The sequence below is a fragment of the Bombus huntii genome, chromosome 14, assembly GCF_024542735.1.
Source record: "Bombus huntii isolate Logan2020A chromosome 14, iyBomHunt1.1, whole genome shotgun sequence".
Taxonomy (NCBI): Eukaryota; Metazoa; Arthropoda; class Insecta; order Hymenoptera; family Apidae; genus Bombus; species Bombus huntii.
This window is the reverse complement of record NC_066251.1, coordinates 10,268,280-10,282,984: the sequence shown is the minus strand read 5'-3', so window position 1 is coordinate 10,282,984 and position 14,705 is coordinate 10,268,280. Positions and strand designations below refer to the sequence as shown.

Below are 14,705 nucleotides of genomic sequence, written 5' to 3'. Positions count from 1 at the left end.
TCATGGTAGAAGATAAACGAAGGCCGCATGCAAAAGGTACGATTGGTCGGTTTCTGTTGATTTTATGTTTTTTATGTTACTTAGTAATTAAAGCAAGTATTTCTTTCGCGAGTTTTTATGCGTTTATGGAAAATTTAAAATTGCGAAAACGCTCAAAATACATACAGGTAATATGCAAAAATATAGGAAATATGTAGAGTATAATGTTTATTATGATATTTAATGGATAAAACGGTCTAAGACAGTATGCGTGATTAGAGACGAAAAGGATTTCTTGAAAAATTTACTTTTTTAGTCCAACGTAAAACGTGTAAACTTAATCGAGATAAAACTCGAAACTCGATCGGTGCTTCATCGCGAGAATTCCCGAAATTTCAATTACTTTTTATCCCGTACGATCGTAATTTTTCGAGGAAGCCTGTGAAATGAATTGGCAATTTCGCCCCGAGGATAGATATCGAAATTGGTTCCGCATTGCGTAATAATTCTGATTTATCGAGGACGCGGTCGAGTCGCGAAGGAAACTACAATAAAAAAAAACCGTTACGTTTCCCCTAACGACATTATCTCGTCGCTTCATTTTCAGTCGCCACAATTAACGTGCTTCCTTAATGTAAGGAGTCTGACGAGCTCAACTGAAAAACTTTCAAACAATTACCACGGTCACGAAAGTGTCGCGCACTCCAATTTTCGTTCTTTTTATTCCGGTCAAGAGCGAACAGATGCGTGCGAACGGACGATAATTATTACTGTACAATGAATTCAACGCGCTAGATGATCACAAGAACTTTCTGACAGCTACCGCGTGCGTTTAGTTTGCAGCGCACCGCTTTGGCAAACGAGGCGAAGTTACAAGTGTGAACAATTATTGTGCGGCAATTATTTTGGCTTTGCTCGATTGCTTTGAATGGGTAGAAAATGTTGACACACTTTGTGAAACGAGATAAAATCCGAACGAACGGTAAAATGGAATTCTGGGTCTCTCTGAAGAGCATGAAGTTGCGAGATATCAAGAATGGTTTCTCTAAAGTCGCTCCACATATGGGTGAGCGTACTTTTAACGTATTTCACGAATCTCTTTTTGACGATATATCCGAAATACGTATCGAATACTTTTCTCCATTCTTGGTGCGATAGATGTTTAAGTGAATGCTTATACACGCAGTAAATTTCAGCTTCAAAATTATGATACGAATTGAAACGTGACGCCCAAACGAACGCAAACGTCGTCGGAGGAGTGGTAAGCAATCCATCAAACCACTATCTGCATTGGAAGACAATTTCTATTCTGTAACGAAACATGGGCATCCGGCGACACTGATCGGTTGAATGGCCTTGAACAGAGGAGCAGGACTGTTCGACCGCACAGAAAACCCGGAACTCGGGGTGTACGTGATGCCACATCAATGCTGAGTATTTCGGTTCCCAAAGCGTGCACGGAGAATTCCGTTGCTAAGGAATATCTGTCGGCGAAGTTTCATCTTGTTCTCTCGTTAACGCGTGGCGATGTGCCAGTAACGAGGAAGGAGGAAGCAGGAGGACAGAAAATGGAATCTCAGAGGAGAATACACGAAGAAGAAGAAGGACGCGATGAAGTGACGAACAGAGACAACTAGGCAGTGCATGGGAACGTTCGGAAGTTCGAAAGTCGAACGACAGTTCGCGGCTTTGGCCCCGAAAGATTTTAGAATGAGCGCATTATCACAGTACTCTGACAGCATCACCTGACTATTATACACTCTGAGATATTCAGAGAGTAATCAATTCTTTGGGCTCACTTGGGATGAGATAGACAGCGGTTGTTTCATTATGACAGCGTATAAGTTGTCAGTAGAACAAGGCGTTATGCGCGGACTAAGCGTAGACCATACTACTTACGCAGCTTCAAACAAGGTGTGAGTGAGTGTGTGCGTGCATGCGTGCGTGCGCGCGTGTGTGAATAACTTTTCAATATTATTCACGATACATTTTTAATGGAATAACATATGAGTTTTATTATATTTAAAATTATATGTAATTGAGTATGTAAATACGTATATAAATTTTGTATAACATAAATATCGTGTTATAACTAAGTTCGAAGTGAAATAATTACAGGAAATACAAACGGCCTTACGTTTGAAAAACATCGTAACGAATTGGAACCTTGATACAAATGCATCAATTAATGTGGACCACAAACTTCGAATCCATCGATGCGGAAGATACGGTCGGTTACGACATGTTTCAAACCGCGCATATCAAACAACGATCGCGTGTAATTAAACGCTTATTTACGAGAAGTTTCGACAGAACCGCGTGTAACATTAATAACATTTAACCAGCACGAAATTCCTTGTTAACGTACCGTAACGCCACGCAGCCCAATAGTTTATACGAACATTACACCAATGCATCGTAGATCTATTCTAATTAAAACTGAAATTCGAATACGAATTCCAAATAGTATCGATCAATTAAAAGGAAAATTAAATTTCGCACGAACGAACGCGTTAGGTGGTCGTGTGTTTCGCCTAAATGAATCCAATTTTCCCATTAGCCGGTAATCCCTGTAAAACCCCAATTTACGTTCAGCTTTATCAAATGTTTTCCAAGATCACGGGTTACAAATAAGAGTACTGTAATTTTAAGTTTAAATTACGCTTACTAAAAGGTACTTATCTCGAAACGATATTTCATATATCGTATGTTCATTATACAGCTACCTAATATCCATCATACGTAACGTTTCCACGAATCTGGCTTCTTATTTCGATCGACGATGATCGCGCTTTAGCAATTTTCAACGGTCTTCTCGTCCGCATCCGCAATCCGCCTCGTTGACGCTGGATATAACGTTTTTATACTGCGGAAGCGAGGAAGTTGAAAGAAGCTGGCACTTCGAGCATCGGCGAAACTTTTATCTGGCTGACGTACAACTCTGTGTCTCTCTTTGGTCGTGTGTAGACGGCAGCGGCGAGTTTCCTGTATTTATGGCGCACAATAATGCGGATGCACCGGGATGCGAAGTTTCTAGTGGATATCGCATGTGTATATAGAAGAAACCCGAGAATCGCGGAACGAGAGGAATCCGAATGAAACTGGGATTTCCCTTGCTTTCCATGGTGCACAATGCTGCCCTAAACTGCCAGAGTTACGGACGGAATTACCTATACGGTGAAAGGACCGACAATTAGCGCATGGAACTCGATGATCCGTTAGCCTTCTCAATGAGATAGGATTATGCAGCAGCTCGGTTAAAACACTGTCTCATAAATACGGAAGAACTGAAATTTCCCCCGAGAAAGAACTATTGTATTAGCTCAGTACATATAAAACGTCGTGTTTACCTATTTAATGATGTGTAGACAAAAACATATCGACAAAAATTTCACATTGAGACGTTGTGTCTCATTGAGCCTTAAATTTAAGATGGATCAAATATCTTATCTTATTTAATTATATACGTTTTATACATTAAACTTTTTATGAATAACGTTAATTATCCTTACCATGTAAAGTACAGAGGTAAGCTACGTTTCAATAACATCAATCGAAGCATAAAATCATCATATAAATTCAACATCGGCCCGAAGTCGTTGCGAACTTGTTATTATACGGGGAGAAAGAATCCTCTGTTTCGTGTCAGCCCAATAAAAGTTTCATCGGTGCTCAGGGTGTTAGTAGATGGTAGAAGGATTTGAAGACACGCGTGGAAAACCGGTCTCAGTCTTACTCTACTTTATAGGAGTTAGGATAAGTGTGAAGAGAAGTTCCACGGTGTCTGCAATGCGAGTCGGTAGCTCTGGAGGATATCTCCTCGGTTACGTGTCGGTGTAGCTCTGGTTGTTATCTTTTTATACGAACAGGTTATGGTTGCCATTCATTCAGCTGCGAATTAGCCAACGATGACCTGTTACGATATTTTCGAAAAGACAATTAAATGCTCGTTAATGACTGGTTTCAATGGACACAAATTTGTTTAACTGTATTACAGTTTCACATTTCACAATAAAATTAAAAGAATACAGCAATTTAGATAAATCGGCTTGGAATTAAATATGGAAATGTAGTTACAATTGTTCATTTGATCGCCAATTAATAACATAATTAATTCAGTTAATATCATTGTCCTTTTCTACAGTTGGGTCAGTTTTATTCCCTCTTCATATTTAACTATGCATTATTTGTACACTGCCGTCCATGAATATTTGGACCGTTCCATATTATTACAAATGTGTATATAAATTAGTTGTATCTGAAATATAACTCCGTTATTTGATTTTTGCCTCTGATGGCATACAAGGCAATCATATTATTGACGAAAAAAATATCTTAAACGCATAAATAACATTTTCTAACATACATGATCTCTCGATCAAAACAACTTTGAAACCCGGAGGGCCACAAATGTCCGATCGAATTAACGTGAAAGTTTAAAGTCTATTTTAAGTTCGAAATTCTATGTGTGAATTATTTTAGTTTTCCTTATTTCCATTGAGTTTTTGTCCCAAAAACATTCAGAAATTATTTCTGGCTTGCAGACGACGTGCCTAACAGAACTGCCAGACGTGGCACCGTGCAACGGCACAGTGCGACTGCCACCGCCGTGCGAGGATTCCCCAAGTAGCGGCAGCAGCAAAGACCGCAGGGAAGAGAGTCCTCGCAGAAGATGCCGAGTATTGGCGCCCATTTTGCTCCTAGTGATGGGTCTGCTTCTCGGAGGGCTTTGTCTACCATTTCTTCTACAATCCGCGCCTGTCACGCATCAGCAGAGGCTGGACGTGATCAGGAGGATCCTCACTGAAGTGCCTCTGATCGACGGGTAAGCTCGTGCATTCACGGAAGAATCGCGTCACAGAAAGCTAACGGAGGTATCGATCGAAATTCGAGTGAAATCAGCCTTCCAGTTTTTGCATTCATCTACGAGTACCATTTATTCTATGACATAAACGAATTAATAATTCACAGGTTCTAATGATTTCCAATTACTATTTGAATATCTATTACATTTTACTTTCTCTCTTTCGTCCAGGCCTTCTTGCACGATTGAATTAAAATCATTAGCGAAATTTTACAAATTACAAACTACCGATGACGAGCTAGGTAAAAAACTAAAATTGTACAGGTAAATTGTACAAATTACAAATTGTACAACTTATTATTCTGTTGGGTATAAAGTTGTAAAATTATAAAAAAGGAGTTCATAAGTAGTAGTGTATCGATTTACGAATATTGTTAGTTGGTAAATTATCGTATAAAAGGGCCCTGGATAGTACATAAGGATAATCTACGTAAAAAGATGTAGCAATATAGTTTACCTATCTAGCAATATAGTTAGCGAGCGATTTGTATTAAGTAATTCTTGACGAAGCGTTTTCCACGGCTTTGTTCCCCAGGCACAACGATTTGCCCTGGAACGTCAGAAAGTTCGTACACAATCAACTCGGCGAGGTCAATCTGAGCAGCGATCTCGGCAGAGTTGATCCTTGGGCTAGATCAGACTGGAGTCACACAGACATTCCTAGATTACGTGCTGGTCTCGTCGGTGCACAGGTGAGCGTAAAATAACACAGATCCCAACCCGGTCCCTGGTAGCTTTTTCAGTCATCTCTAATTACAATTTCAACTTTGCCAACGTGACGAGATATCCGCGTTTAATTACTTCAATCCAACTTAACGTTATTGTTTTGCGTTTTAAACAAACTTTACGAGCACCTTGTCGACCCTCGATCGTGCGGTTTCTGTTTGAACAACTGTCTTCGACCTACCGTCTAAAGAGACTTTCCGTACAAATATTATTGTAGCCCAGTGAACGACACTCGACTCCTCTGTTTTAAAATGAACACGTGAAATGAAACTTTAGAGAATTATTGTAGACGTTCTGTAATAAAGAGAAAATTGATAATATATAAAATAGAAACTACTATGTAGACCAATAACTATAATAAATAGTAAAGCGTGGGATCATAAAACATATAAATTATTGTGGAAAATTTGAACGATATTATCATCGCAACTTGGCTCACGCAGTTGGAAATTCCTAGTCATTTCGAATTTCACTTCGGGGACAATTTTGGTGGGAATGATTACTTACCGTTTAATGGCACCGAAACCTGCTAACTTTCGATTGAAACTATTCGACTGGCTTCAGAAGGAACGTATCGGTAAATCCCAAGCAAGTTTATGCCTAAACCCTTCGGGAGTAATCCAAGAGCGCTCAATTAAATTCGGAGAGAACCTGTCGAACTGGAGGAAATAGAAATTGGTTGTGCAACGTTTGCTTACAGACAGTGCATGAAATCACGGAATGTTAAGTACGAGTCGAATACATTACTACAGCAGTGTCGATCGAAAAATTCCGATAATGGTTTCGTGTTTAATTAAATACCCGAATACGATTAATTGGTAAATGTGTGTTCAATCTAGTAGTGCATTTTAATTGGGATCGAACATCGGGGATTATTTAATTTCCAAATGATTTAATAAAAATATTTGGAATTAAATTTTTCAAGAGACGGAACAACGTGTTCGTTAGTCATTAGAATCTTTTTCATTGTTGTTATATATAACGCACATACGTGAATATATCAATGCAAGGAATAACACGTAATTGGTAATTTTGTTGTTTGTACTTAATTGCACGAGGTAATTTAACGTTTAATTAATAATACAAATTGTTGATTGGTATATGTATGTCATAAATATCGGTAGATCGATAATAAATGCAAATTAATTAGGGCGTTTGTAATTGCATTTGGCGAAATTTTTAAGTAAATGATAGCTACAAACATTTCGTCCTATGCGTTATTTGCATACGTATATTTGTATACGGAACAGAGCTATAACGTTTGTAAATAGACGAACTTTTATGCGTCTCTATATTCTCATGAATATAATTAAAGAAATGGAACATTATGTAGTTTCATTACAAATTATAATAAATATTATTATATTAAAATATATTTATACAAATATATGTTAAAATATATTTGGACATTTCGTATATATTTGTATTTGTTGAGATTGACTGATAGAGGAACGAGTGGATGAATTTGTAATAGAAAAATATATTGAAATAAGTAAAGGTATATGGTAAGTATAAGTATAAATATAAGTTCAGGTATAGTGTATGCTGATCCAGATCCTCACTCTTACAGTGTTACAATACAATACAATAGAAAAAGCTATGATAGGGAGCACGCTCATATATTTATAGCAAAGGACATTATTAAAAAGTTAACCTTGTAGTTCTATCTGAAGGCTACAGGAAGCAGCAATAGAAATCTACTTATAACTCTTTTGTTTCTAAACCTTGTAGTCCAAAACAAAATTTATATTCAAGGGCACAATAATATAGACCTCTCCTTATTTTGAATTTGTTCACTAAATTCTATTCTCTTTGTAACAGCGGTATCCAGGTCATGGATATACGAAAGTAAAGATGTAGAGCTTTCCTTGAAGTAATTACTTCAACAGTATTACATGCATTGTGTACATTTTTTCACTTTCTAATTCCCCGTAGATGCATAAAAGATCGCAATCTAATTATAAGCAACAAAATAATCTGCGATTATTTTATCAACAATTCTGTAATAAAATTACATTCTGTGAAAACCAACCAAGCGAATGCTTTCGACCGATGGTGTACACCATTAATCCTACTTTTTCCCCCGATAAATCAGTAATAAGTCCAGATCTTTCAGCAACTGGCCACACCTCCAGCCCGTCTCGCGTATCTCGATAAATTACGACCATTGAAACGGGTCAACAAGTGAGCACCAACTCTTATCTGACCTAGAGATCCTGTTTGTATCGTCGCGTCGGTTCTTACCATCTTCGCAAGATATTGGCAATGGACAGATATGGATAGGTAGGCCGTGAACAAGGGGCAGATAAACGAGGGGTTGGGGAGTAAGAGAAAGAGGCAATGAAAAAAGAGCAATGATCGGCCACGAAGGCTACTACCATCTACGTGCGTCTTCCTTTGCGACCCAACCGGAACGGCGATCGACATTAGTGCAACTTGAAACGAGTATTTTACCCGACCACTAGAAAATGGATTCCTTTGATCTCGCGTAACGAGACAGCTTTTAATCTGATTCGAGAGATAGCCAGTAGGTATCTTCCTTGGGATCTTCAATTACTCAATAGAGCAGGATATAGAGCCGCACAATCTTTCGACAATCCTAAAAGTCTGTCATGGAAGTACCTCTCTTTTGACTTGACGTTTCCAGTTACCCTTCGTGCGTTGTCCAGCCGCAAAAGCCCAACTATAACTTCCACTTTGCCAACAGATTGGAAAGACTATATATCTTCGACAGGATATCGGTTTCGCGTTCACTGTTATCAGTTATAACCTTTGTTCTCGCGAACCGGCGTGACACACTGGAAATTCGAAATTAAGGGACTTTCTATCGCGTCGAATTGGAGACAGGCTTGTAATTAATCCTTTGATCTCGAAATCTGATAGAGGGTGGGAGTTAAGGAGGAAAGAAATCGTCGCTTTTGTGCTGCTGAAAAGATGGCAAATGTGTTCTTTTCGACCATGGACAGCTTGTTTATCGGATGCATGTTGGCCCGTTAGATTGTTTGTCGATTGTCTCGATGAATCGATTACCAAAACGAGCACAGAAGGATAAATATTATAGGATAAAATGGTCGTAATTTAAAATGGTAATAGCAAAGCTGCTCTCATTCGTAATTCGCAGATGGTACAATGATAGTTTTCGAAAGACCGAATGTACAATACCGTACAAGAAGAACCTGCAAGAATTCCGAGCGAGTCCGACAAAGGAAAGCGCCACATTTCCATATAATTGACTTCTCCCCTAATTATGAAGTCCGTCAACGTACATTATCGAACCAGTATATCTTGCACAAACTCGTTCAGAAAACCAATTCAATCTCACGAATTGAATGCAGACACTCGATGGATTCACCATTGTAATCACTCCTTTTTTTTCCTTTCCTTCCATTCTTCTTTCCGTGCTTGCTCCAGACCATAGAGCTCGTTCTATTTGTGTGTGATTCTATAGAAATTTCAGTCGAATCGACGTTACTTGAAAGATGTTGCCAAGTTAATTTGCTATTATTAAATATCATACTAGACGATACAATCTCGTGATACGAAGATCCTTATATAATTATTTATAAATTTCTGTAAAATTATTTTATACAATTTATTACCGTGTAAAAGTGTAAAAAGTACGGGATCCGTAATTAAAAATATCCTGACAAAAAGATTGACAATTCACACGTTTGAGTTCACTCGTCTTCCCGAAAAATGCAAACGGGAGAAATCAATGAAAAAATCATTAAACCAATGCCAGAATCACTAGAGGTTGCCTATAAGTCTTTCCAGAAACCTCATAAAAAGCCAGAGTCAGAGCGAAAGTGATCCCGATCCAAAATTAATAGTCTAATTACGGAATAGATTCATGGTGACAGGGTCGCGCGAAGTCTTCGTATACCGCAAAATTTGTGACCATCCACCCCTTTCCATTTTCTCCTGGCTATTTCTCTGCTTCCATCCAGGCCCCCAGGAGGATATTAATGGTCCTCTGGGCGCGTTCCATGACAGAAGCAAGCCAATTTCGATCTGGATCAATGACGACACCATAATCAGCAAAGCCCTCCGCAGACCCATTCACTTAGCCCAGACCTGCTGCGGGCAATCGGTGCACTAATACGGTGCTGCCAATGCCTGAACGTCCATTTCCCTCTCTCTTCCTCCATCTTGTTCTCTCTGGCCCGTTTTCTCTCTCTATATATATATTTATCACTGTCCTTCTCAGTACCACAGCTTTCATGTCCGTCTCTATTGCTCCAATTTCGTGGCAACATGTACATACTCGTATACTTAATCACATATCGTCATCTCTCTTTCCCTCTCCGGCGCTCCCGCTGGACCAGCTGAACTGTACTTGCGTTTGAGATTAGGTCATAGATTAGATGACGCTGTGTCGTGTCAAGTGAGTCTGCCTCCTTAGGGAAGCTACGTCACGAGCAGAGGAAATTTTGTTAAGAAAAACCGATATTGTGAAGTTAAGAAATTTCCTGACAAAAGGTATTTCAAGAAATCGAGAAACGACCGAATATGATTCTTTGTACGCAAGATGAACAAAGAAATACTTGATTGTATCCTATCGTTTCTTTAATTATTTGTCTATTAATTATTTTTTAAATATGGAAAGTTCGCTTACAAAAGCTGAAGTAGAGGGCTTTCGAAGATTTTCAGATCACCTTTATCTTTCTTTTTAATAGCATGCTGTACTTTCTTTCATAATAGCGCCATATTACCATTAAAGAGACCAATCAGATAATTAATCTACTGCAAATGTATTACAGAATCGGTAAATCTCTCAATGAAACTCAGAGTATAATCAACGGAAAAAGTATCAAAACTTTAACGACCTACCATTCGTACCTACGATATTCCTTCGTTTCTATGACGTTTTTTTCCATTGCAGAAAGCATCTCATAATTGGTACGATATAACGAACAGGTTTGAAATCAACAGGAACTTGACGTAAATCGAAGTTAACGATCGAGCAATTTTCATTCTTCTCGTCAGGGTGGGAAGGCTCAGCCGATCATTCTCGTCGCAAAATGTTTGCTTGGCCCCGATAGCAAAGCATTCCAAGCGATTAGTCATAATGGTCCGGCTTGCATAATGGTCCAAAGCCAAGAGGCCACGTACTCATTACGTATTCGGGCTGGGTTGTGGTGCATTCGAAACTTCGACAAGTTTGCACCGGGTACTATTTGGACTTGGCGGAGCAGGAAGAAGGCTTGCTAACGACTCTGCCAGTGTCAATGGGCCGGGAAGCTTCAAGAGAAACTTTGCCCTTCGATTATTGACACGATAATTACGCGGGCTTAGTTACCTCGCGCGGATCACCTACTACTCACCGTCTTAATAGTTCAATTTCGCATTTCTATCGGCTGAATTCCGAAGAATGTGATATTTTATGGTTATAACTACTGCGGTTATAACCTATGGAAGAGTCTATTAAAGCAGAGTCAAGTAGTATGATTTTAACAACTCTTCATAGACGTTATATCTTTTTTAACGTATATCTGATTTTAAAAGTTCTATTCTTTTGTTCGCTCATTGGAGATATGCGTTATGATGATCCTGTTTCTTACGAACTCATTACGACTTATGTCAAGCGGTATTATATAGCTTTTGTAAATTTTAAATATTTGATATGTTCTGTTCCTGATTCTCAGGACTGATGACGAATTCAAAATGTATCTATCACACCGATTAGCAAGAGCCGCATCTAAATTCCAGCATCGTACGACTGGCGTCTCACGTAATTACCAAGCTCTAATCAATAGTTTCTAATCACCAAATTCATACGTAAACTGGTTTTGTGTTGGACTCAAAGGATTGCCCTCTAACGATCCAACCACACAGATTACTAATGAGTAATGTTCCATAGTTCGGTAACGTCGATACATCACGATTGAAGATAACGAAATCGACACAAAGTTGTGGTAAAATTGCGCGAATGAAATTTCCAAAAGTTCTCTATGATATATACGATATATCCATTATAGTTTCGTGAATCAGCGTACGTGTTAAAACATTTATTCAAACTTTTACGTAGAAATTCGTCTTGTTAATTTAACCTACACGTTTCGAACGAAATCAACGAATTCGATTCGTGAAGGGAACTAATTTCGCTTGAAACGCGTATCCATTCGAGGTTCGTTAATTCAACATTGAAAGTCACAAATAGAAAAAGCTGAAATTTCATTGTACGAGTGACGAGAAAACCAGGTGAAAGAGATGGCACGTGTCGATACGTCAATCACTATGAAAATCATTGGAATCCACCCTGCATAACACACATCCTCTTTTTGCCTCTTGTTCACCTACGAACAGAAGCATCACCATCATGCGGGCTTTCTGTGCTTACACGCCACTGCGACTGACGCAACGCGAACAAAATTCTGCTCGAACGTTTAAATTATTCAATTATATATATTCCGCGCGACGATAAACTACCGAAAATGTCACTTACGAGCATCGGGTTAAATTATTACCCGTCATTGTTAATTATCACACGTTGAAATTAATTCTTCCACTTATCCTATAGGCACTGACTGAACGAACGTGGAGAATATTCGCGTGAAAAATAAAACAAATCAATGGATCAGTCAAAACGAACCGACCAAATGTTAGACAAATTTTAAACATTTACAATTTTTAGGAACGCAGATTTTATATAGATATAAGATTTTTGTGACTGGCAGCATAAGGGTTGAAACTTGTTCTTAAAAAATACCTATACGAGAAAGTTGATTTCGACGTTTCTTCCTCTATCTTCGACATAAAACAGCACCTTCCTTCGACAAAAGGAATTTCCCTCGCGTACATCGCCGTTACTCGAAAATAATCAACGAACAAAGAACGATCGATGAACGCAGCTTATGCATACGAGCTCCTCCAACTTCTCCATCACCCTGTACAATGAAATTCCAATGTTTTCATCTATATCAAACCCGAAGGAAGAAGAATTTTCTCCATCTGTTGGAATCGAATCAAAAAACTCTGAATGAAATTTCCGTGAAAAGTGGAGCGTGGTTGATTGTCCTCGTTAACGATTAATCGTTAAACAACGAATCAGAGTTTTATGAAGGGCTGATAAAATCGGGCAAAGGGGTGGTTGCGTTTGTCGATATGTCAATCACTTCGCCGGAGTTACGGAGATGCGGCTCACAAAACGTTACTTCCGCACATGCACCTCTCCTCGTCATTTATGGCGGTGGCTGGGAAGGGTGAGACGGATTGGTTGTTATTACGAGAGGGTATAATCGTGATGCAGCACATGCAGGACTGGTTTACGGGCATCCATTTATAGTAGGTGCATGGCACTCTGGCTGGCGTACCGCTATCATAATTAGGTCATACCAGCCAGTCCTGATGCACGCAGCCATTTTCAAAGAGTAAACGCACTCCTCTGCTACTTAACGAGAGGATTTCATTGGGTTCTTTATTTGAACGAAACCGACGAACCCCCGGTGTTGGTTACAAGCAAACGAATCGCGTACAGAGGAATGGAAAATTCTTTCATGCGGCATGTTTCTAGGCAAACGTACTGTGAATTCGACCGAACGTAATTAAAACAGTGGAAAAGGAGCACTGATTATAGTTGGTACACATCGAAACGAGATAAATTCTTGCTTCGTAAGAAGATGCTATGATTCGATAGAAACGTCTGTTTGAAACTACGTACCTGTAACGTGCATCTAAATATGTGTTATGGATGACCAGAATTAAACTGACGAAGCGAAGCGAACAGAATTAAAGTGATAGCATGAAAATAAATAGGTATATATATAGTAACCCAGTTTTATCGGGCCAAACTTGTTTGGGATATTCTATGGATATAAATAAGAAAAAATATAAACATAGTTATATAAACATAGATCGTTCTAAGCTTCATTAAAAAGTTATGACAAAAATATAAAATATGAAAAGGACAATATTTAGACCCGCAATGTCGCCTGATTTCATACCACTACAATTTTATGCGTGTATTTTCGAATCGATTTCGTGCAATGTATTATCGAGACAATGCTACGTTCAATCCTTTGAAGTAAAATTTATCGAACCGTTTTGGACCATTTTTCTCGTGTAAGAAATGGCTCGACAAAATTCAACGGGTGCTAATAACGAGAGGTGTGTTTTATTGCATGCTGTTCATGAGAAGTATTGATTGCATAGGCTGCTCGCCAAAAGCTTAATTTCCTGTTCTGCAATAAGGATGACTTGCTCTGATTGACTTTTAAATTATGAAAACGTAATAAAAGAAAAGAAATAAGCCCTGACACTTTTTACTCATCACTACCTTTACGATATCAAGAAGAAGAGAAAAGCTGTAGTACAGTATATTATGTACAGTAGCTTACAAAATCTTCGATTTCAGGCATTTCAATTTCTATTCTTCACGAAATGCGTCAGTTTTGGACAATTTTAAGAATCAGACGATTCGCTGTTAATGTTAAGTTAATAATTTCATTATTAAACATAGTTTTCGTTTAATACTTTGCAAGTTTAAGTTCGCCTGCGTATTCTTACAATGTCAAACTAAACACCGTAGCAATCAAATCACGCCAACTTCAGATCCTAAAGTTATATAAAACCTGAAATTGTGTAAAAATAGTAATACACCGTATAAAACTTCACTGAAAAACGCACAGATCTAAGACTGTCATGGGAATATCGTTTCTGTTTGTGAAGAAAAAAGGAAATATTAAGACCACTGTGATCTGTATTCTTTTTTAGAACTGCGGAATTTTGACGCGAAGAATAGAATACGCGTTCGTAGCATAACAGATATTCCATGCATATATGCACAGGCACGCACACAAGCGTACGCATGTGGGAACAGCAACAGAAGAGATTTATTAAAATCACGAAGGCGACTCACGTGAAAAATTTGAGACACATCTTTCGTTCGCGGATGTTTTCACGGAAATTCGTGAAACTTCTCCCTGGAAGTTCGCAGATGGATCATTCGTAATTCAAAGATGCATCCATCTTACATATATCTATGTATGCGTGAGATGCTCGCATTTGCAAACTTCTCGGCAGTTGCGTTAGTTCATTTCAAGTGTTTGTTTTCTTCAACGTTAGTTCGGCATTCGCAAACATCCTTCGAGATGCAAACTCGTAAAAAGAGGGCTCACAGCCTGCAGGCTACTTTCTT

The 14,705-nt window shown here is 38.6% G+C and overlaps 1 protein-coding gene across 5 annotated transcripts in view; it reads left to right on the top strand.

Annotated features, from left to right (window-relative positions):
• LOC126872814 (dipeptidase 1-like) overlaps positions 1-14,705 on the top strand; it is a 153,599-nt gene that overhangs the window by 96,934 nt on the left and 41,960 nt on the right. For all 5 annotated transcript variants that reach the window (XM_050633001.1, XM_050632997.1, XM_050633000.1 and 2 more), the window contains 2 exons: positions 4,524-4,804; positions 5,379-5,535. In XM_050633001.1, coding sequence (XP_050488958.1) covers positions 4,524-4,804; positions 5,379-5,535 — 438 coding nt within the window. The remainder of the gene's footprint in view (positions 1-4,523; positions 4,805-5,378; positions 5,536-14,705) is intronic.